Source organism: Mustela nigripes, chromosome 13 (genome assembly GCF_022355385.1).
Source record: "Mustela nigripes isolate SB6536 chromosome 13, MUSNIG.SB6536, whole genome shotgun sequence".
In the NCBI taxonomy this organism is placed as follows: Eukaryota; Metazoa; Chordata; class Mammalia; order Carnivora; family Mustelidae; genus Mustela; species Mustela nigripes.
In genome coordinates, this window is record NC_081569.1 from 132400621 (window position 1) to 132424767 (window position 24147).

The following is a 24147-nucleotide window of genomic DNA, read 5'->3' on the forward strand; positions in this document are numbered from 1 at the left end:
TAAGCAGCGCCATCTGTATGCAGCAGACCTCAATCTTGGGACTTTATTTGAGGGCATCAGAGTGTTCGTCAGGCCACTGAGTTTTGTGGCTGAGTACAAACCAGGGGGCACAGAGGCCATGCAGCCAAGGAGAACTTGGCAGAGTGGGAGGCCCCAGCCTCCCGGGAACACCATTGTCCCAACCTGCAGGATGAGTCCCATACCCCAGAGATCTGGCTTTCCTGAGCTTTCTGCTAGGGAGTGAGGCGGCGGGGGTTGGGGGGTGGGGTGGGACAGATGGTGTGTGTGTGTGTGTGTGTGTGTGTGTGTGTGTGTGTGTGATTAATGGGGCTGGGTGGGGAGTGGGGAAGGAAGAGAGGTTGTACATTTTTGTTTTCCTAGCAGCAAATCCTGACCAATAAACCTCACACCAAGGAGCCACACAGACTTAGCTGGATTAGAGTGGGTTCAAATCATTTATTTTTAGACTGTACCAGCATGTTGGGTTCTGGGGTCCAATCCCCAAATTCCAGAAAAATAAACTAATGAGAACCACATGCACTATGAGAAGGCCATTCCAACGTGTCCGTGATCATGCTGTGAGTGGGCATAGTATACAGACCAGGAGCCCTCCCTAGACAGCTGACAGCAGCTGGCTCTGAGCCCTCCTTGGGACTGGGGAGAGGGCCAAGACCGGATCATTTGAACCCTGTCCCTTTAAGGCCCCGAGCCCCTTATTGCTACATTTGCTACTTTGCTACTTGATGGCCCCTGGGTCGTGCCCAGGGGAGGCCTTATCACTGGGTGGTACTAATGAGTAGGCTGCTGGCCTTTGTCCTTGCCATTGTGACCACAGCATAGAACTCTTTTCCGAGGGTCCTGGGCTGAGTGGTTATGGGGGATTCATTTGACTACTATTTAACTGTGCCACATAGGGTCTTTGCTACATACTCAGCTTGGCCATCCCTGCTGGAGGCCAGTGGCCCATTATCTACCCCCAACGCCAAGGCTTTTCAGCCCAGCAGCCCCGCAGCCCAACGAGGAATACCTCCCTCCAACATATTCTGCAAGGTCCAAACACCAACAGCCTGCTATTCTTTCCAGCGTGGGGCAAGGCTTCTTAGTGGTGGCTTTTGAAGCCCATGCATTTGGAGCACAAGGGCAAGGGTACATTTTAGGAGAAACATCAACTTCCACCAAGAGCCAAAAGGCCGGCTGGGTGGCAGGCTCCTGGTTCAGTGTCCTGTTGGTGAGGTAGTTTGAACACACCAGCCATCCTGCCAGGAAGAGCACGCCTGGAGCATGTCCCCATACGTTCACCGGTCTCAGCAACAACTCGGAGTGGTGAGCGGGGCCCCGGGGGGCTGGCCTGGACCTGACTCCTCGGCCCTCGTGGGCCAGGGGCACCACCCAGATGACTGCCCTGGTGGGCTGGGCCCCACCGTGCTCCTGGGGGATAGCCACACCTGACAGCAGAACGAAGCATCACTTTTTGAAAGAGAAGGAGCCCTCTCCCCAGCGAGAGCATTCCTGCTGCCTGGGCTGAGCCCTCTGGCTGCTGCTGGGAATTTTGCATATGCCATCCTCCAAGTTTTCTTCTTTCCACGAGGCAAAGGTGATTTCAGTCCGATGTCCGGTGCCTGGCATCCTTACGTCTGACTTGCTGGCTGGGTGGTCGCTTCTGCGGCTGCCCTGTGGGGCTGCTAACATGATTTGTATCCTGGGAGCTGTCAATGGGAAGAGTCCCAGGTCCGGAGACAGTAACCAGTCGGGGGGGCTAAGGAAGCTTCCGGAGGCAGGGGAACCTACTTTGCTCTGGAACTGCCTTCAAAAGTCTACTCTGGTTTGACGTTTTGGCTGTGTAGACCAGGCCAATGGGAAACTGGCCAAGAACATATTTTTTGAAGTGTGTTTGCATTCTAAGGTCTGCACAGTAGACGGACCTTGGACTGGCCAACTGGGCAGAGCAATGGCACCCCCACCCCCTGCATTGCTTGGCTTGATCTACTGGGGAGAACGTGGTGGTCACAGGACTGAGCATGCCTGGTTGGGAGACGAGGTGACGATGGGGTTTATTGCTCTGGATCTGAATGCGTCTGGAGCACCCTTACTTCTATTGAGCCTACAGGCCCGTCCTTTCCTCCGGATGTCCCCAGGGGTGTTTGGAAACCTTCAGCTTTCGCCATCTCAGAGGTACAGTCCACCTGGCTCTGGGTGGGCCCTCTGGGGGCCTCCAGGGCTGGTCAAGTCAGCCAGCGCTGCTCGGGAGTAGAGGCCAGGAGGATTGGGGAAGCCAACCCTGTCCTGTCCACAGCCCGTGGGGAAGGACAGGAGGCAGCAAGGAATTTGCCCTGGTAACTGAGGGCACAGAGGCACTGGCTGTTCTAGAACTTGCTCTATCCACACACCCTGTGCCTCAATGTCAACACAGCTCGGGGACCCTTAACAGGGAGGGCTTCTTTGGGGCAATGTTGGGTGCAGAAAAGCTTAGGTGGCATTTTGGTTCTGAGAAAGAAGCCCTGTGTGAAAAGCAAGGAGATAAAAATGGGTGGAGCCAGGAGAGGAGGTCCAAAGACCCCATTACAACAGGGCTTCCTTTCACTCACTTACTCATCAAGTAGTTACTAAGGATCTACAAGGGCCAGGACCCATGCTGAGGTGGTGTGGAACCAGGGTGTGGGAGTGCCTGACGGGAATCTACGTCTGTACTGCCACCACTGGAGACAACCTCAGGACCCAACCCGTGTCATCTCTCTACTGTCTACTGGCAGAGACAGCAACTACAGCCAGTGGGGGAAACTGAGGCATGGTGGTCAAGAACTCACAAGGGCACAACTGTAGCCAAGACTCCTAATGCCCATAGCAGTCCTGCTGTGAGGGATGGAAGCCCTGGGGACAGGGCCCTGCGGACAGGGCCCCATGGAATCAGACATACGATGGCACGGACTTGGGGGCTACAAAGATGGTCACGGAAGCACTCAGGAGGCAAGGTCTGCAAACAAGCTTATGAACCTTTGGTCACCAGCTGGTGAATTTGCCTACATGAGTAAAGAAATACCAGTGATCACTTTTTTTTTTGCTTCTGTGTTTGCTGTTTTTTATACTCCCCAGGGAAAATTTTCACCTATGGCCAAAAATAGATTGAGGGAGGCTAGTTCTAGCAGGTGGAGTGAGTGTCTGAATTAAAAAGCATGTTGCTTAATAGCGCTCCATCTGAGGGCTTGCGGGTGTCACAATGGTGACAGTGAAAACGAAGACAGTAATAGCTACCGTTTGCTGAGCACCTACTTTGTGCCAAGCACCTGACTCAGTGCTTTCCATATATTGCCTCCCAGCCCATTGGCAGATAGTCATCTTGACACACACGAAGGGAGTACAAGTGGGTTTTTTGCAGGTTTCTGCAGGTCTGCTTTGTGTCAGCTTTTTCCCTTGAGGACCTACTCTGTTTAGCAGGTGACCCTGCTGGGCTGTCAGAGGAGTGTCTGGCCCTGGCCTAGGCCCTCCGTCACAGGCTCAGCCCCAGCTTCAGCCCCAGCTGAGACCTGGCCCAGCAGGGGCCCAGCCATGCCCATTAGGATGCCACAGTGTCGGGCCTGCCAGCTGTGTGACCCAGCCACCTCCCCCCTACCCGGGGCCGGGAACACTCCCAGCTTCCACAGGGGCTGCCGGAGGGGAGGAGCCCAGTGGCCCCTGAGTTCACGGCCATGTTTATTTTGAGTCGAACAGGAGGGAACAAGCCAAGGAGAAGGGGCAACACCAGAATAAGTTAGGAAATAATAAATGTTTTAAAAGATGGTCAGAACCTCCACAGCTGTCAAACCACGAGCTCTTTTGTGGACACCGGTGCTTCCTCTGGTGAGGGACCCTTGAGGCGTGTGACAGGACCCGAGGGCAGCCCCACGCCCGTGGGGGCCTCTTGCAGAGTGGGCCTGGGGGGGCCGAAAGAACTGGTGGTGGGGCAAGCCGTGAGTTTGCTCACCATTGTAGCCACGGCGGGGACGTGTCGCGCTGGGGAGCCTTACACAGACATGGGGTGAGGCAGGGGGCCATCAGGACACAGTGGCTGTCACTACAGGGGGTGCGGGGCGTAATACTGGATGTGCTCAGGGCCAGCCGGTCCCGCTTGCAGGTGCCGGAAGGCGCGCCCCCCCAGACAGAGGGAAGAGTGACGGTAATAAGAATATAATCTCAAGTGATATGTCATGGCAGGAGCCCCACGAGGTGACGCGCCCCGAACGAGTTAGGGCCCGGGACCTCCTCGAGAACGGGGCGTCGGCGCACAACTGTACAAGGAAGAGAGGGTTGTAAACGGGGGTCTCTGCAGGGCCGAGCCCAGGCTCTGTGGACTCGTTCTCTACGGTGTCCCCAGTCACCCACCGAGTCTCCCCTCTGCTGCCCGTCCTCGCCCTCACTCCTTCTCTTTCACAGTGACCAGGTCCCCTCGGAGGGAGACTCTGTCCGCGGAGGTGGAGCGCCGCCGCCTGCCCGCGGGGTCGTCGGGCCCGGGCCCCGCGGTGGGCACCGTCAGGAGGACTGCATCAGGCCGGTGAGCCGCTTGCCCGCCAGCGACTTTCCCTGCAGAGACAGGCGACAGAGTTGGCACGCACAGGCGCGCAGGTGCACACACACACACACACACAGACGGGGACAGAGACAGAGAGCCAGACAGGTGAATTAATTGCTGCAAGAGCCACAGAGGCCAAAGGACTTCGCTACCTGACCCTGTTGATCTCTGGGTTCGGGAGCCCTGACTGCAGACAGCCGGAACCACAGGCCTCTGGGAGGCAGGTGAGGTGTGAAGGTGTGTTGCTGGTACTCTTTTTGGGGTGTGGGAATTTTACGTACCCCAAGAGAAGGCACTTTCACTCATAAGTAAAGTGTCTCCTACTGCTTGTGGGCTGACCCTGCCCTTAATTTGATTCAAGGGAGGAAGGAGCGTGGACTGGGCAGTGAGCTCGGGGAGGGGTTGGTTGGGTCTGGGTGACTAGAAGCTATGAGAGACCCAGTCTTAAGGATGCAGGAGATGTGTGAACGCAGAAGAATACAGACAATCTGGGACCCTGTCTGAAAGGCAGGATGGAGACCTTTTTGGGAGAGACACACAGGCTTGCCCCCTCTTAACGACCGGTTCTGGGACTAAGGAAATACAGGGGCCTGCGCCAAGGCTGGGAGTCGGGGCTGGGGATCAGGGGTTCCCACAGGCCCCAGGGCAACACACTCCTGCTGTGGCCTGTGTTCCTGGCTCCCTGTGCAGGGAAGGAGTTTGATGACTTCCCACAGGGACCTCTACCAGCCCTTCACTTGCCAACCGCACAGAAGGTCTTGAAAAGGAAAAAAACTAAATGGGACCATATCCTGGCGCCTGAGGCACTGAGATCCTGGCAGGGGCCAGTGACTTGTGTGCGTGGGAGAAAGTGGCCGAGGAGCCTCTGAAGTGGGATTGGGCACCACAAGGATGGATGAGGAGGATGACCGAGTCTCCATCGTTCTGCTTGTTCCCTTTGACGCAGCCTGTGCCGGTTCCCTGCTCACCCTCTAAAGGAAGCCAGAACATCGGACAGGGGTCTAGAGGAGAGCCTGGCTGGATCCGAGCAGACGGATCACTATGCCTGAGAAAATACTCAAAACCCATGCTGTTACTGACAGCCGGTCGGCGACACTGTCGCCATCTGTGAAGGGGAGCACGTGTCCTCATCGGCATGGGCTGCGGTGTTTGGTACTGAGAGGCCGCAAGGGCCAGCGGTCCCTCGTGTTCATTTCCAAGTGGGGTGTGAGGGCTCATCTTGTTTACTGGGCTTGGCTGCGTGCAAGCTGGATGTAATTAAAAGAAATTGATCAGGTTTGAGAAGCCTGGTAGAGTACTCAATAAACTGGCTGATTGATGAATTGATGGATAATGGGTAGATCTAGTAAATGAACAAGGGTTGTGAGTTTGCTGGATGCAAGACAACGTGTCATCTGGCTTAGCTCTCCACAGAGGGACACGCCAGCTTGACTTTGAGAATTCCAGTGGCATGCACGGGAGCTTGTCCAGAAATGGAACTGCCCCCGGGAGCTGTCGGAAGGTCTGTGTCGACGTCCCCTTGCTCTATTTCCCCTAGTATTTCACTCCTCATTTTCACAAATAAGACCAAACTTCCTTTTTTCTCCCCTATTTTAAACACACACACACACACACACACACACACACACCCATCACACACACATCTCCCCAATAGCAACCTTATCTGCATCTTCAAATACACTAAACTTAGCCAGCAGCAGGGTACATGTATATCAGGCTAAGGATTTTTTAATCAGATTTTTTTAATCCTAGAGGGTTACAGTGCCAGTCTTTGCAAGTCACTAAAAGCTAGGTGGCTATTCCTCTGTGGAGAGTGGGTTAGATAGGACAAGAGCTTGCAGCTGGCAGAGGCTGACCTTCAAGGACTTTGTCCAGCCCTGGATGCTAAGGCACAGACATGGCTGGTGCTCTCCTTGACTGCCCTTTCTTAGATGGAGCTCGAGGCATTTGTCATCCTGTTGGTTCACCTGCCTCCTTGGTGCAGCCCCGAAGGCAGGAAGCGCCGGGATGTGTGTGTGAGGTCCTCTCGGGGGAAATGTGGAGCTGATGAGTCTAGGGGCCTCCTGGTCCAAGAGTTCTAACAAACCTCCCCCGACCCCCTTCACCCATGTCCATCCCTGCTCATGTGAAAGGCACTGCGGGATTCCGCTCGCCTCTCGGTGCCCCGTATTTCTGCAGTTACCGCGCACCAAATACTGGCCCCTCCCCTTCTCCTTCTGTCTGTTTTCCATCAGGGCAACAAATGACATCTTGTGTCACTAAATGTATATCTTTTGGCTTGACCACCCATGGTATTCGGGTTTGACTGAGCTGGCGGATGTGGAAAAAAAAAAATCACTCCAGCCCCCAGATAGCAGTCTATTGTGAGTGTGGATGTGAAGAGCCCAGAAACAAAGCAGGTGACGTTTACCAGGCATCCAAACCCTCATTGCGGCTTCTTCCTCATTAGTGAGATCATTTTGGCTGGAGAGGGGGCTGTAGGGTGAGCAAGGCTGCAGTTTCTATATCTGGATTATTATGGGACTGCCTATCTGTTTTAGTGCCTTTGGTCCTGAGGTGCCCCACCTTCCACCCCTCCCTGTTCTGTAGAAGGGGCTGTGTTGGGCTTGGGGGCGCTAATTAATGTCCTCCCGCTTGAGTCCTGGAGCTCAGCCTCCCAGCTCTGCGGCCGCTGTCAATGCCTTCCCCTCCCCTCCCCCCCAGCTGCTTCCATCTCTCAGGACTTCAGAGGCCAGCCTAGATCACTTGCCCTGAGATTGTTCCCAGCCTCTCAGCAATCCAGGTGGTGTTCCTTGGCATTTCTGTCTCCCTCCCCCCACCCCTGCACACACACATTTTTCAAATGCCAGTTCTGCTGCTGAAGGAGGTCGTGAGGTTTCAGGTCCGCTCAGGGGGCAGCTCAGTCCAACTGCAATCTGTCTGCTACTCAGTGACCTCCCGCATGGGGCTGGAAGGTGGTTATTCATGCAGGACGCAGGCATGGCTAGATGCCTGGCCTCGGGCTTTGGGGAAGAAATCCTGCAATCACACTGGCTCAGCAGCTGCCTCTCTTCTGAAGAGCTGAGGCTCTTGGAATGTTCAGGGATCAAAGAGAAATCTGACAGCAGAGGCTACCTGTGTTCGGAGATGAGCTACCCCAGGGTCTGTGCTGCTAGGTCTTGCTGGGGGCCCCTGAGCTCCCTGCTCTGTCCAGAGAGGAGAGCTCCTGCCCTGCACCCTCTTGGGCTCTTTCCTCCCTCTCCTTAACCCCCTCCCCTGCCTCATTGGATGATCCTGTAGGAAACAGGAAGGGCAGGGGAAATTCTACTTCCACCCGGCATCTTGCACAGTTACAGGGGAAGCCATTGTCTCAGGGTCTGAATGTGTGATGTTCCCCAGTGCCAGTCAGTTGGGAACGGATCATGGTACCAGGGAGCTGCAGCCAGCTCCGCCTGAGGCCTTGGCGTAGCTGAGTGAGGCAGCTGAAGGTGGCTGAAAATGCTATTAGCAGGCAGCCTTTGTCCCAGTGAAAAAATACACAGTGATTAAGAACTGAGCTGCAGAAGGTACATTCCAGAGACACCAAAGCTTTGCATACAGACAAAGTGCTTTTCACCTTTGAGACGTTTGGGAAAGTTAATCCAAGAGAATCAGGATCCTTCAATTTCATGGCCTGGGTTCACACACACCCACCCTCCACCCTGACTAATCACTTCAGCTCTGTGGCCATCTTGATGGCTAGAAGCCTGGAAAGAAGGTGGTCATGGAATCCTTTGTTTCTAAAAGGAAATGCACAAAAGGAATGGCTCCCTTTTGTGCAGTGCTTTAAGAGAAATCGACATGCTGCTTGACATGCTGTGGCTCTGTGCGTCGCACTTCCAGATATTAATCAACAAAGCATGCACGACCCGGGGTACCAAGAGCTTTCGCCACTTACTTACCTGGGTCACTGATGCTACACTCTTTGGCTGGGAGGAGGGATGTGGCTCAGAGAGTAACCTTGGGGGTTAGGTGGCATTTTGGGGGCAGCAGAGCCAAGCGCTAGGGACTCAGGCAGGACTCTTTCCAATTCTAAGGGAGTAAAGATATCTGAGCTGCTGATGGGACTCTCAGGCTGATTTGCTCAGGTGATCTAAGACCAAAGGTACAGATCTCAGGTCCACCCAGTCTAAGTCCAAGTTACTATGGGGATAGAGATCAACTGTGGTTGCCTCTGGAGGAGAAGGAGGGAACTGACCGGAAAGCGGCATGAGGCTACTTTCCAGAGTCATGGGGATTAGGTGACACTGGTGCATAGATTTGTTAAATTCACTGAACCACACACTTCAGATCTGTTCCTTCTGCTATCTGGAATTACCATCAAAAGAAAAAGAAAAGATTAGGGGAAAAAAATCCATCATATCTCTCCTTTGAAGTTTCCCACTCCTTACTCTCTGTCAGTGGCCGGTCCCATGAATTTGCCTTTTGGCTCAATCCGATGCTTCCTCCTCCAGCGTAGGGGAAACCCGACTCCTCTGCGAGAGGAACTGGAACTTGCAATAGGACCAGTTTGGAACCCTGTGCTTAGTGCGTTGATCCAAACGGATCACCTTGTCGTGATACGGGCATTTTTCATCCTTATTAATGAAAATCGGGTTTTGCTGAATGGGGCTCGACAAATGACCTCAGTGGGCAAGAAGTGGAGGCTTCAGAGATGAGCCTTCCTCTCAAGGAGACTGAAGGACACCCATGAGGAGATGATGCTCGGGTTCATAAATGATGGGTGAGCTTGTGATCACAAGCCCGGGTGACCTTGCTGAGGAGAGCAGCCAGGAGCCTAAGAGCCAGGGGGGGAAGGTAAGGGTCCTGGCTTGGGAAAAGTCAAGAACCTGAGTTCATCGGGGGACTTCTCTGGAGGTTGTTGACCCCTGGCGCCCCTTCTCTACAGAGCAAAACAAAAGGAATGATTTCAAAAGGGCCTATAAGGAATTCTGTGACATCCTCTTTCTCAATGGTGTTTTAAGCTGGGGAGAGGGTGCCTACTTGCTTGGGGTGTAGAGCTTTTCAAAGTTGGCAGAGGATTGGCAGGAAAATCCATCCTGAATACAGAAGAGTTTCAAAAATCTTCTCAACTCTCCGTCTCTCATCCACTCGCCCTCTGTTGAGCTTCAGGCAAGGTGGGGCCGATGAGAGGGGGAAAACCTGGTCTTGGGACTAGCCAAAGCTCACACACCGCTAATCCACAGCAGAGCTAGGCCAGAGCTGCACAGGGAGGAGGGGAGGGTGCTTCTGGCTTCCTCACTCCTCAGTAGTGGGGGGGCTGGGGCCGGTGGCAAAATCCATTCCTGGGGTCTGTATGACTCCTGGGTCCTTGCAAAGCTTTCTGATCTCTCTCAGGAGCTGAAGGGCATTTTATCTGGCTTTAAAATATTCTATTTGACTTTCAAAAATAAGATGCCACAAACATAAAACAAACACTCAAATAAAAAAAGTCAAGGAACAGGTGAAAATTGAATAATAATAAAAAAAATCCACTGGCTGAAGAATTAATATTCATCCCTGTACATGTAAACCTGTTAAAAAATAATGAATATCATCATAATAAAAATAACGGATTCTTTTCACACAGGTCGCTACCTTAGGTCCAGTGGTATAAACCACTGAATTTTGCCAAGGAAACGGCGGGCCTATGGAATCTACCAGTAGTCGTATCTTCTGAAAACAATTCCCATAAACGGTCACTGGGACTGTTAGCAGAAAACTTACTCTAGCCTATATTGGCAGCTACCAGTGATTTTAATTTTTCCTTAAAAAATGTTTATTTTTTAATTTAGAAATGTGAGTTTCTAGCACTCCTAACTATACTAAATGTGAAAGGACCAACCTATCCTATATCTATCTCCTAGGGACCTTCTCTGTGAATTTCTTATCCCTGCTTGGTGGGCTGGCGTCAGGATCCCAGGTGCACTCCTTTCTCTTCAATTAGCGCAGACCTTGATGGTGACAGGGTAGGGATAGGCCCATTATCAGGGGTGCAGGTTAGCTACTGAGGACTGTTATTAACAGCCACCTGTTGACTGAACATTGAACAACTATTGGATCAAACACACTAGGCATTGCCTAGACACTTGTGTTAATGTCCCCACTCTTCTTGCCAATCTAAAGTCTTGAGACACCTTAGGTTAAAGTCTTAGGATATATTATGTCAGGACAGATGAAGAAACAGGCTCAAACAGAGTTTGAGTCCCTTGCCTGAGAGCATACAGCTAGCCAGTGGCAGAGCGTAGTGGGTCGGCCTTCATGAGCCACACACTTTCTACTTTGTATGCGGCCCTCACTCTCAAGGAAGGAGGCACATGGAAACGCTCAGAGACTAGCGACTCCTCCATGCCCATCTCCACTAGGCAATCTCTTTGGGCAGCCCAGGGAGATTTTCTCAACCTCACTGAGAAAGAAGCTTCCACCTGAGCATGCCTGAGACCATCTCAAGCATTTCTGCTCTGCCTGACTTTCTTCCCTTCCTCACATTTGGGACTCCTGAGAGAGAAGGCGCCACCTTCTGGCCGGCAAGCCTGGCAAAGCGAGCCTGGCTGCTGCACGGAGCTGGGGCACCCATCACCACTGCCTGGGGCACGTGGCTTTAAGGTGCACCTGCTGGACAGGCCAAGTGATGCTACCACTTCTCTTTGTGCTCTCATGTTATTGGTGCTGCTGCCTCTAGGGTCTCCATAGCAACTGTCCCATGGAGGAGAGAAGCAGGTGTAATGTTTACCTTTCTAAGGAGGGGCAGCCAGAGCTGCCTTTCTCCATTTAGAACCAATTCCATTAGAACCAAGTGCCTAAATCAGGGGGCTGGAGAAGTCCTCTGTGGGTGGTGTTCCTAGTCCTCTGACTCCTGCCCTCCATCCAGCTCATCACTTCTGGGGCTCTTTGCAATGGCCAACCTCTGCCTGTTAGTTTTGGTGGGTGGTGGGACAGCTTCCTCCACGTCCCCCAGCTATGCAGGGACAAATCTAGAACCAGGCAGGCATGCCAGAAATGACAAGGGAAGAGCAGCTGTGCCCTATGCTGGTGGCCCACTGCCCAGGCCATGGTCCCTCAGCTTCCTTCCCAAGCCGTGCATTTCCACCTTGCCTGTGTTCTTCCTGTGCTGGGGAAATGCCTCCCACTTTTCATATCAGACCTCCATCCGTCCTTCCTCTGGTTCTGACTGAAAACCACGGTGCTCTCTGTATACTCAGCCTGCAGGGAAGCTTTTTGGGGGTTCAGGAGTGGAGTGGAGGTGGGCATTTCACATGTGAGATCCCTCAGTAGTATGTCTCCCTTTAGCCCATGCAATGCCTTCCTCTTCCCTGTTCCTCCATCTCCTTCCGGATGCACTTTAGGATCTTAGTTCTGGTTCACTCCAAATTAGGCAATGGTCAAAAAGACTGGAGGAAACAGGGACATGGTTGTGTTGCTACTAGCAACGACATGACGCTTTTTTCCAAGTAGGACATTCAAGTGACCTTTGGCCATGGCTCCAGGGGAGAGTGCCACTGAAGTTTAGTGGAAGAGACAGCAGGAAGAATCATTTGCTTGGCAGCATGTGACTCTCCTGCAGAACCATGGGACTCTAACTCCGCCTCCCAAGGGCACCTCTTCTCTCCTACACACACGGTTACCCAAAACTCATCCATAGGTTGGGGTCCATGGTTAAGCCAGCTGCCAAAGCAGAGCCTAGAAGGCACAGGCAGTCAACTTGATGACCGCCTCCCTCCACCCCAAAGCATAATCTTTCCATGAATGTCCATGTCCATTTGGACACAAAGGCAGGGGAGAACTACTTAGTTCTTTTTCTTCCCTACCACCAGGAACACGCCACAACAGGCATTTATCACACATGTATTTCTGACCTGAAAAAGTGCATCAGGGGATTGGTAAAGCAGCATTTTCAGAGATCTCTTGATAGAAACTTGGATCAATGGATGGGAACCTTCTTCCCTAAGGACCCTTTTTATCTGTTGTTGTAAAACTTTTTGCACCCGTGGAACAGAGGATAGGTGCTCACCCAGCTTCCTTCTCCCCTGATGGTCTAGTATGTAGAAATGTGAGATTTGCAAGTTTCCTGCAGGACTTGGCCCTGGGCCACAGAGGAAGGGTTATGGGACCACAGAGGAAGGGTTATGGGAACCGTAAGCCTAAGGATGCTGCTGTTGAATTTAAAAGCATCGTGGAAGGTAGTGAGCATTTCTCTCCCGTTTTGCTAGGGGCCCAGGAGAAGCGATCAGTACCTAAAGACATTATTTGCACATTGCCTCTGGGACAAGGGACTTAACATCTTAGCATCATTTTGGAACCCCTGGCTCCTTGCCTCTTATGAAGAAAAAACTATGGATGCAAAAAAAAAAAAAAAAAAAAAAAAAAGGCAGAAAATATGGGGACACCAAAAACTAGGTGCTGCTGACTGTTCGTGGAACGAGGGTATGGGAACGGGAGTGATGGGCAGAGACAAGGCCACGGACAAACAGATCATCTCTTCCGGATTTTGGAGCACCTTCTGTGCAGAAGGATCCCCAAAAAGGTTAGAGAGTGCGGACGCCGGGATCACTCACCCACTGCTGGAAGGAAGCCACCTCGGGGCTGAAATGCAGCGGCCATTCTGACTCTGCGCCAGCAGCACTAGGCAATTGTGTTTTTAGGAAGGGAAGTGAAGAATAACTTATCCAGCTGAAACCATGAATACCTGCGGCTTTTGGGGTGGCCCCTGCCCAGACATGCGCACGGCTGCAGCGGGCATGCAACGCATGCGCAGAGGCACATGCAAGGCGGCAGCGTATGTTACTCACGTCCCATACACTGAATGCAGAGGCCCGGGCCAGGCAGGCCGCGCAGGCACCTGTGCGGACAGCGGGGGGCAGGCTCGTGTGCGTGTTTGCGGCACAGGCGCTCACAGAAGCATCTCGTGCAAGCTGCATAAGCAACCATGTGATTGGCTGCAGAGCTTTCTATCAGGCTCCTAAAATGCCAATCTTTGACAAACACTGCAAACTTCGAGCAGTTACTTAAAGATACATATGTAAAACCCGGATTCTCCCCCGAAAGAAGCCATTCGTGTCCGTGGAAATGGCCTCGCTTCGGTGTCTGTCGATACTACAAGCAGGAGAAGCATATACCCCGGGGATCTGGTTTAGGAGGGATTTCAAAGCATCCCCTGCCACTTGCTTCTGTCTCCTCCGACAACCCCACTTTGTAGTGTGTGGCTGAAAAAAATCCAAGCCTTTGTTTATCTGGCAGACGGAGCGGCCAGACTCGGTGAGGTTGGGCCGCTCAGGGCGGCTGCAGACGGGCAGACAGCGGAGAGGTGAGGGTTTCTGGGAACGAGGCTTCTGTTGAGTGGAATGCTACATCTGGAGGGCTGCATTTCACGCTCTTATGGGAAGAACCACTCCTGATCCGTTTCTGGAAGCAGGAGGTGTCTCAGGGGTTGTACGCTTCGGTGGCGGGGTGGGGGAGGGGGTGGTAAATGCCAGGTCCTGACAATGGATGCAACAATTTCTAGGTTGTACCCCGTACCACACAGCTCCCATGGCCTCCTGGGAAGTGCTGAGGGGGCCCCCAAGAAACTGACTACAGGGCAGAAGCTGGTTTGCCAGTCACCTCGGTCCCTCTGTTCTCAGGGAAAGCAGAGAAACTGGCTCTGGACTTTAAAAACAAGCCAATAATAAGAGCTACCAAATATCAAGTCATTCTATGAGCTGGTCACTGTGGCAACTGGATGCATCTAGCATACACTGTCATATATGAGATACATACGTAGCCGCCCTTGACTGTAAAAGAAATAGAACGATACCTACTCAGAGAATACTCTGGGAAATTAAGTAAAGTAGTAGGAGCTAAGCAGGGGGTGGGGGTGGTGGGGACAAACAAAAATGTAACAATGAAAATAGTAATGGGAAGAGCTCCACTTGAGCACATATGCTGCCAACACTCTGCTAAGCACCCAGTGTATTTTTCCCCCACTTAATTACTTACTCTTATCTCCCCTCTACAGATGAGGAAACCGAGCCTTAGAGAAGCTGCCAAGCAGTAGAGCTGACATAGAACCAAAGTCCTTGCTGGCCAAGCTCAGCATGGTGCAGATACCCACAGTAGAGCCCTGTGAGCCCCCGAGAAATGGCAGGGACTACTCTTACGCCCTCATTCAGTGCCAGCATCCACTGTGTGCAGTAGGCTGGGGCTGTGTTACACCCGCCGGCCAAGTGAGCGGCTTCCCTGGGGTCTTACGCCAATCTCAGGTGGACAGACAGGAGTCAGCCGGGACTGTCCATCTCTAACCCAGCCTGCCTTTCTGCATTCCGAGCGGCACCAAAGGGACATTGTTCTCGGGGCAAGGTGAACAGGTGGTGGCAGTTGGAAATGTTGCTGCCAAGTTTTATCAGCATTTGGCTCTGGATGGCTGGCACTGCTCAGGCACAGCCCAGATGTGACTATCTGCTACAGCCGGGGTCAGGAGTGGTCTGGACAGCTCTGGGATGTAGCCATGAGGAGCCTCTCAGAGCAGGCAGGGACAAGGGACACCTTGCTGTGCTTCCTCATACGGTCCTGGGGAAGGTGGAGAGGAAGAGGACCCTGACACGAAACCTGAGCAAAGCTGCCGAAGGGCAGGCTGGGAGTTCCAGTGGCCACCAACCCACCTGCACTTCTTCCTGGTGATCCTTCCCATAACGTCCTACAAATCTAGAAACAATTTGGGAAAAGCTACCTTTGAGAACTACCAAATGACGGGCTCTGGAGCTGTGTCATTATCAAGGAAACCACCATCAAGTATAGGATCCCTGCGTGGCTATCACTCACAAATGCCAATGGTTGACTCCTCTACATATTTAGAAAAATGGATGCCCCAGAACCTTCCAGTATCATCCAGGAGAGAAAACCCATCAGGACTTCCTCTCTACTTTTTGCTGCAGATGACAAGTTTGGGTTGGGTTTTGTACTGATTGCTCTAGCTCTATGTTCCAACTTAATCTGTTATGATCTAAAGGCCAGGCCTTCTACCCTTGTTTGACGGTCCCATTGGGCATGAGGGTTCAGTTGCATCCTGCTCTTGGTGCAAATGAGAAAGGCCAGGGGCGTGGCATGGAATGTTCTCCAACCCTATGAAAAAGCATGGGTACCTTCCGGATCCCCCTACCTTTCCCTCTCCACCTCTTCTATTTGGGTCCCAATGGTGTCTGACAGAGTTTTAAAGGACTGTCTGAGGGAACATAGTACCAATCAACCCTAAGTGGGTTTTCTTTAGCTTTAAAAGATGTCTTATTAAAACTTTGCTGACTTTACGGGGATCGCCATGTTTAATGAGAGACCTCAAAGAATCTGAAAGCGAGAGATGAAGAGAGGAAAAAAGCCATAAGCTGTAATCACCATAATTATACAATCCCATGATGAGTTGAAAGCAGCCCCGATAAAGCCTGGGAGAAGAGGGAGTGTCATCTGCAATCGTGCTGGTCTTTAGGACAGCTGGAAAGAATGTGACATGAGAGCCCTTCCTTCCCCGGAGTTGGGCTGAAGAGAAGTCCTCCAGGCAGAGCCCAGGAGGAGGGGCCCCAGAAGGGGAGTTTCTCCCTGGTCTGAGGCCTTGGGGAGCGCGTTCTGGTCACGGCCCCGTGGAGAGGGGGCTGGAACCAGCTCGCCCACCTGAAATCTACTATTAGCATTGGGTGAAAGGCACCTGGCTTTCTCATCTTTGCTGTTTGCAGAAAAGCACCCTTTCTGGGTGGGAAGGAGGACAGGCCGAGCTCCCTCCAGCTCAGAGCCAGGGTCCCTCGTGCGCAAGCCCACCCCGGCTGGGCTCGGCCTGACTGTACCATTGTCGCTCAGCTGCCCTGGGCCAGCAGGTGCCTGTGTCCTCTGCTCGGTGACCTCCTTTTAGGCATTTAGGGAGAGAGCCCTCTTGCCAGAGCTCAGCTGCAGCAGCCTTGATTGACTTAAAAAAACAAAACAAAACAAAACAAAAAACCACCCAACAAAACAAAAGGCAAGGATGACATGTGAAAGGCAGTAATTCTACTCCTTGACAGTTTCCCTTGCTTGGCCTGGGCCATCATCTGGCTTTTTCTCCCTCAAGGCCTCCAGAGGCGAATCGGACTCTTGGATCCTTCTCCTCCAGTCTCAGCAAACTCCCTCCGTATGATCCACTTTCCTTTTCTAAGGCTTATTTAGAAACTATAGAATAATAGTAGTAGGATCCTTTTAACAAATACTCAAGGCACCAGAGGATTCCAGCTAAAATAGAGGCTCAAGGGACACCTGGGTGGTTCGGTCAGCTGAGAAGCCGACTCTTGATTTCTGCTTAGGTCTTGATCTCGGGGTTGTGAGCTCTAGCCCAGCACCGGGCTTTGACACTCTGGGCATGGAGGCTGCATAAGATTCTCTCCTTCCAGGCACCTGGGTGGCTCAGTGGGTTGAGCCGCTGCCTTCGGCTCAGGTCATGATCTTGGGGTCCCAGGATTGAGTCCCGCATTGGGCTCTCTGCTCGGCAGGGAGCCTGCTTCCTCCTCTCTCTCTCTCTGCCTGCCTCTCTGCCTACTTGTGATTTCTCTCTGTCAAATAAATAAATAAAATCTTAAAAAAAAAAAAAACCTCACAACCCTCTTCATAGGGAGCTAGCTCACTACTTAAAAAAAAAAGAAATTCTCTCCTTCCCTCTCCTTCTGCTCCTCCCCCACATTTCTTGAAGAAGCCCGCTTTACGATACCTTTGGCTTCTCCATTTTTCCAGGGAGCTTGGTGATCCTCCTGGGGACATACCCCTCTGCTGGGAAGTTGCTACTCTTCTTCTCCAGCAGGGTGGCCCTCCCTGTATCTTCTACTCATTTCTCCTAGCTTTGCCTGAAACTGCCCAGAAAGGCCCACTTACCGTGGAAGACAGACACAAATAGATCTCCTGTTGGGCAGCTAGTCTCCTGAGGGGCTAGGCATCTCTATCCCACCTGACATGGCTTCCCCAGCTACTCTCTTCCCAATTTTCCCTGGATTGTCCAAGTTCCTTGGGGGAGGGGAGCTTAGAACCAAGATTCAACACAGTCCAGAACAACACAAAAGCAGTGCGACACTTTTCTCTTTTGGTCATGCCACTTTGGTTATTATAACTTAAAGCAGCAGCAGCTGCTTCTTCTTCTTCTTTTAAGGCAATTGCATCTTGCTTTTGCTTCTATGAAACTCGTAGGCAACTATAACCCCAGAATTTCTTTTACTTGAATTACAGCAAAGGCTATGAATGCCATACTATAGTTATGAGGCTGACTTTTTTTAAACATAAATTTTATCTTATGAAATTTTATGTGGTTGTTTTGGACCCACCATCCCACCTGAAGGAGATACTCTTCCAATAGAATTCCACTGTCTACCGAATGAACAACACCTTGCAGGTGCAGATCTGTGAACAGGACCGATATGTTTTCTCTTCATCTGAGTCCTCCAAAGTGATGTTGATAGGGTAGGGCTACGTGACCTACCACCAGAAACTGCCTTTCTGGTTGACACAGATCTATGAATTCACCCTCTTACTTGCTTTACTCAATTCTGGGCAAACACAGAGAGTAGAGGTGGGGGCGGGGAGGGACAGGAATGGCTATTGGTTTCAACGTTAGGGCAGCTCCCGAATAAATATTCTCGACAGCAGGGGGCTGTAGTGATGACTTCTATCCTTCCACCATCCTCCACGCTGACAAAGGGGTTGTGGAAAGTTCCTGCCAAATAGAATCCCAATAAGAACCCTTCCTGTTGGGACTGAGGTGCTCAGGTGGAAAGGATTCAGCGGTGATAATGGAGAGTGGAAGGAAGGATCCCTCATTTCGGGGCCCTGCCACTGCTGGGGAGGGTCTCCGCTCCCAGCCCTGCCTCACCTTCCTATCTGCTGGGGAGCCACCGAAGGGTCCTTCTCTCATGGGCCTTCAGGTAACATCAAACTGACAACCCCCTCCTTTCAGGGGTTGAGCCTTTCTCAACCCCCTCCCCCGCAGCAGTGTCCAGTGAGAATTTGGCTACATGGCCACATTTCACAGATTGTTCCTATGGAAGATTTTATATCCTGCTCTCCTTCCAGAATGCTGAGATTCCCAAACTGGACTCGAACCGAAGACATTCACTTGCTGCTGTACAAAAGGGGAGACCCCTGAGTCATTTTTCACTGGGAGCTCATTTGGGGGGAACTCCAAGGTGGTTTTACTTCTTAGCCTTTAAGGTCCTTAGACCTTGAACTCTCTGACTTTTAACTTTCCCGTCTGGACACAGGCAGACTTGGGTCTCTTCTCCTTGACTCTGCCATTGGCAGCTTTGTCCCCTTCTTAGGTTCCTGCTATTCCAAAGCCTGACTAACCCCTGGGGGTTTCTCTCTCCAGCCCCTTTGTCCTCGGCGCAGGATAGAACTGGATTCCCTCCTTTGCAGAAGTGGGTATCCTGCCCTACTGAGCCATCTGTATTTCCCACTCTGCCTCCCACTGAGGGCCCCACGGTCACCTTCACCCTCTACCTTCTCACTGGACAGATGGGAGCCCGCGGCTGTTCCGATGTGGCTGCCTGGGGACAGGTGCCAAGCGTCTGACTATGTAAGTGACAAGGAACAGGATGAAATCCCACAAACCCACCAGCCGCTATTAAAGTGAGAGCTCCTTCTAGAAGGACGTCTTTCCTGAGTTGGGGGGTGAGGAAGGCTCTGATGTGGCAAAGGGCTGCAGGTCACTTCCCAAAATAGACTCCCGCCTGGCACAGTTTGCCCCCAGCCTGCCTTGCGGGAGACTGGCAGGGTCTGCGATTTGGATCTGAATCAGTGGCTGTAAACACACAGCTGTGCCTTTCTGCCTCAGAGGAGTTCCATTTGCACTTGACTGCTCCTCACACTGGGGTCTAGGGAAGGCGAAAGAGGGCCTGGGTGGTGGGGAGGGAGGGCTGGCGAGAGGAAGCGGGGGCGGCTTTGCAGAGCCTGGCTCCGTGTGCCCCACATGCCCCCTGTGTGGGGACACCGAGTCACCGCTAGGTTTTCTCTCCGGTGGGTGGGGGTGGGGGGACTCCGTGCGGGAGACGGGGTTTGGCTGCTTTGGGTTGACAGGTTGAGTCCTCAGCTGCAACAGCTGGGGGTTCCTCCTTCTGAAAGGAGCAGCAGGACGTAGGGCTGAGCTTCTCCAAACTGACAACATCTGACCCTTTGTGATACACAAAAATCACACTCCTGCCCAAAGTTTCGGAAGACCCATGCCCGTCCCCTGCCATCAGGAATCCCCGGACCATGTTTCCTTTTCTGCCTCCCAGCAGCCCTGCTGATTTGGTTGTCCGACACGATATAGCATGTGCATAAAAAATAGACTTTTACATTTGCCTTTTCCAGCTACAACCCTCTACTATTAAGTAAGCTTTGGGGAGCTTTACTTGGAGCCAAGATGGAGAGAGACGGAGAGAGGAGGCTCCGCTGACCACCAGCTATGACCAGGATAGCACACACTTGGGTAACCTCCTTTTGCCCATCTCTGAGAGAGGACAGTGGCCAGCTGGCCCAGAGTTCTCCAGGGACCCAGAAAGTGTGGGAGCAGGTGAGCCACAGAGTGATGCTGAGGTCCCCAGATGCTCACCTTGTGTTCCTTCCCAAGCCCTACAAGGCACGGGGTGGGTGGGATGCCGCGGCACCCACTCTGGAGCCTGCCCTTCTGCCCAGTGGACCTCACCCCTTACCCCCCTACACACCCAGCTGGGCGTCCCCCTGGAAGGGCGGGGACTGCAGAACTGGCAGGCATGTTGCTGACTGCGTTTCTGGGGACCTCTCCTCCCTGCCCTTCAAGGGTCACAGGGTGTGTGAGCCTGGGGATCTGAGCAGGCCTATGGCTTAGGGAGCCCGTGGCCCTCTTAGTTCTGTTGCTGCTTTATCCTTACAGCCTTGCCCAGGGCTTTTAAATACAGATCCAACTCAGTGCTATCCATGGTTTCAGTCCTGCCATCCAAGGCTGGCAGCTGCCTTCCCATCAGGAAGGCAGCTAGCTCTTTGTTCATTCTGAGAGATGATTCACACATTTCAGGAATCTTAGCCTAGAAAGAAGCCCAGACCTATGGGCACTCCCAGCTGGAAAAGTCTGTAGAGATTATTTAGTCCAAGCCATTGTATTTAGGAAGAAACCAGGGCTCAGAGAGGGCTAGCGGTTTGCCTGAGGTTGCCCACCTAGCAAGCTGCGGCTAGAAGCAGGAGCCATTCTGCGTGGTCCCAGAAGTCCTCACTGCTTGAGAGAGGCAGGAGTCTACGCTTCCCCTCCCGGATACTACCACGGAAGTCCTCCTCCATCCCTAGGCCACCACAGTTTCACTACTGCTGGGCCTCCGGGCTCTGACGCTCTGACGTGGGAGAGCCTAGAATGACAGTCCGACCCCCAGTGGCTCCAGAGGGGACCAAAAATTGTCTGCAATCAAGACCAACCCTATATAAAGATTTTTAGCCAAGAGTTCTTTGCTGGAGGCCCAAAAGGATTTTTTTTTTTTTTTTTTTTTTTTTTTTTTTTGGCTGAGGTCAAAGCCCTTTGGGGGCTCTGCTGAGTCTAGGTATTTGAGAACTCATTCCATCTGAGTGGGTGGCTGTCTGCCAGGATGCTGCGGGGGAGGGGAAACAGCCTCCTGGGGGGAAGGAGCTGTTACTGCTGGGCTGGTGGGCCGCCCTGCCTGTCTGCCCGCTGCCCCCCGCCTGCCTGCAGCCTCAGACTTCTTCTTCCTGTTCAGCGTCTGGGCCTGGAGCTGGGGTTTCTTCCTGCAGAGCTGCCTGGAAAGGAGAGGAGGTGAGCTGCTGACTTTTCCTCTCTCATTAGCTTCCCTTTTGGCCGGGGAGGGAGGAGGGTAGAGGGAGGAGCGGGTGACAGCTGGCTCCCAGAGCTTCCTGGTCTCTGCCTGGCTTTCCCTCCGCATTCCTTGGCTGGCAGGATGGAAACGCCTGTGGTGGAGAAGCTCCTGGGAACAGGCCAGGCCCCCTCAGCTTCCGGGCCTGTGGTTTCAGTTCCAAGGAGCACCTGGACGAAGCTCCATTGCCGAGTTCTCTCAGGTGGGTGAACCTGGTCCTCAACTCAGCTCCCCTCTGGGGGCCTCTTGTGCTTGCTCAGGCACCTCAGTCCCATTTCCCATCTTTGGAGCCTGAGGCTCTGGCTGATGAAGCTCTCAAGGGGGCCGCTGGGGCTTTAGCCAAACCCCTAGGCCCAGGTGTCAAGGGAGGCTGCTGCCCGCCGCCACCTGCCTCAAGAGCATCACCCCCAAGGCTGCTTCCACAGAACTGTTCGCAAGGAGAAGAGGACGTTCCCTGCTTCTCCTCCCTAGGGAGCTTCAGCCACTGCTTGGAAAGGGACAGCCAAATGGCCGCTGCTGAGCCTTGGCAGCAGGAGCTTTGCTTCCTGTCCCCTCCTCCTATGCCTCCTGGGTCCTCTGTGTCAGAGTCAGCCCATGGCGAGTAGGTGGTGGCTCGCAGGAGACCCTGAGGGAAGGAGCATGCATAAGAGAAGGCAAGGTGGCCACAAGCCTTTCTGCTCTGGCCACCCTCACACCTGCCTCGTCGCCAGGAGGGTGGCAGAGAACGAACAGCAGACTGCTGGGCGCTGATGGGCAGGGAGCAGTCTGGAGTTTGAGAAGTCCCCTGCTCCACCAGGTGGTCACAACAGGACCCCCACCAAGCAGTCAGAGGAGGGGGACAGGGAGGCAAAGATGAGCCACAGTGGTGGCCCTCACACTCCCTGCGGTGGCTCTCCCGTTTCACAGCCATGGTGGGAGGAAGCCTCCCAGTGCACAGGACTCAGGGGGGATAGGCTGGGTTCTTATAATCCGAAACCACGCGGGGGTCCATCCTCCCCCTTGTGAGGCTGCTGTAGGTTAGAGTTCTTGGACTGGGCCTCCTTGGAGCAGACCCCCACCATGTGCAGTGGTGTGGGTCATTCACTGCCCAAGGGCAGCTGAAGGTCAAGTAGGGGCTGAAATCCAGCCTACACCATGCTTGGTCAACTGGCCCTCTCTGGGACTGGGGCCCATCGGGGGTGTCCTGTCTCCTGTTCTGAATGAAGGTTGCACCTTCATTCAAGGTGCATGGTTGAACCATGCCATAGACTTTCAGTTACCTTTGGTCTTAGACATGAGCCTTCCTACCAAATTAGCAGGGCTTTGTGCATCCCCTGGGGCTTGAGCGCCCCGCAACTGCAGTTGTTTGGCATAGCATATCCCCCTAAAAAATGCATTGTATAATCAAGTTCTGGGTGACTCAGAATGAAGTTTCCACTGGAAGGAGAATTTCACAGAGCTGCCTCTACTGGGCATTGCAAGGCTTGTTCTGCACCCAAACTACCATGGCCCCAGTAGCTTCCATGAAGCACATGGAATGACTCCTTAGCATCTCCTAGGAAAGAGGCCATCGCTGGTCTTTAACAGATAAGCCCTCCATGTCATAAGACCTCTTAAGACTTGGGAACAACAATTTGCTACCTCCAAAGTTTTCTCTTTTACCAAGAAAAGAAAGGACACTGGCATAGGAGGACAGCTGAGGGAGCTCTCTGACCACCTGGAGCCAGGCCTCATTTAGTCCTAGCTGGCAGCTGGCCACATCCTCGGTGCACAAACTTTGTAGCTTCACTCCTTCATTTTTTCATTGTTAGTCCATGACATGGGTGGTCTTCATATCCACCTTTCCCAGTGACATGGGAATGCTATTCAACTAGTCTCCATTGAGTTTTATAGTTTGCAGGAGAGAGCAGATGACAGTCATACAGATCTCCCTTTAGAGAGATCTAGCACGTTATGGACAGTATATCCGGAAAATGGCTACCAGATTGCAAAGCATATTGGTTGGTGGGTTAATTCCATTTGGTTAGAACACTGGGATGTTTTAGACCAAGTTCTGGGGTCCCAGCCTCAAATCCTCTGAGAGTTGCCACTGTCCTACAGTCACAGACCATTTCCTCAGACACAGCCACATCTTGTGGGGATGTGGTGTTGCCCCCAGGGCACAGGAAGTGTGGCGGCATCAATGCAAATCCATTTCCACCACCAGAACTGTAAACTTGGAATGCACCGCCCATCAGGGTCATCACAAAAAGAACAGCAGGGAATTTATAACCTTTTTTTTTTTTTTTTTTTTTTTGCAGTTTGGACCTTTTATCATATAGATGCCAAAATTCTCAGAAGCTTGGAAGATTTTTCTCCTCCAGCTAGCCCTGAAAACATCTCTGTAATTTGTCCCACATGCACACTTGAGACGCCTGGAAGGTGTCTGCTATTTTCTCGTTCCAAATGCTTTGTTAACGGACTTCACAAAATCACTGACCCAACACTACTTCTGGGAGGAAGGGGCATGATTAAAAGCTCTTCACAGAGCTTCACCGAGATCCTTCTTGCCTTTCCTGATACCCACTTCTTGTGAAAAGCAGCCTGGAGATGTTTGAACCTCTTGTCTGGGGACCAGCCTTTCTCTCTCACACCCTCAGCCCACATGGTCAAGCTGAAGGGTTTCCACGGGGCTCTGGGAGCTCTCCTCTCTTGAAGTTTGCACCCAGTGGTCCAGCTGGGCCTCACAGGACACTCTGGGTTTGTCGACAGAATCCTTAAATTTCCTCTACCCACAGTGTGCACCTCAAAAGCAAGAGGGAAGCCTGGGTTCCCACCACT

At 52.6% G+C, this 24147-nt stretch overlaps 1 protein-coding gene and 1 long non-coding RNA gene across 9 annotated transcripts in view; one reads left to right on the top strand and one right to left on the bottom strand.

Moving 5' to 3' along the window:
* The first annotated feature begins 1331 nt into the window (after positions 1-1331).
* Positions 1332-23855, top strand: LOC132000203 (uncharacterized). 6 transcript variants are annotated; one of them, XR_009399205.1, is made up of 8 exons: positions 1332-2172; positions 2751-3834; positions 4408-4780; positions 18882-18930; positions 19028-19088; positions 19865-20066; positions 21235-21550; positions 23628-23855. It is a non-coding gene; the product is annotated as an uncharacterized LOC132000203 (long non-coding RNA). The 6 variants fall into 6 exon arrangements; XR_009399204.1 differs by having other exon boundaries at positions 18882-19088; XR_009399207.1 differs by having other exon boundaries at positions 18882-19088; positions 21235-21290.
* The window catches only part of RGS6 (regulator of G protein signaling 6), a 542081-nt gene continuing 522238 nt past the window's right edge, over positions 4305-24147 (bottom strand). The window contains exons 18-19 of one of the 3 annotated variants that reach the window (XM_059373828.1): positions 13096-13162; positions 4305-4554 (exon numbers count right to left, since the gene is read on the bottom strand). In XM_059373828.1, the coding sequence (XP_059229811.1) occupies positions 4388-4554; positions 13096-13162 (234 nt within the window). In that variant the 3' untranslated portion in view covers positions 4305-4387. The remainder of the gene's footprint in view (positions 4555-13095; positions 13163-24147) is intronic. The other 2 variants (XM_059373830.1, XM_059373829.1) reach the window with 2 other exon arrangements.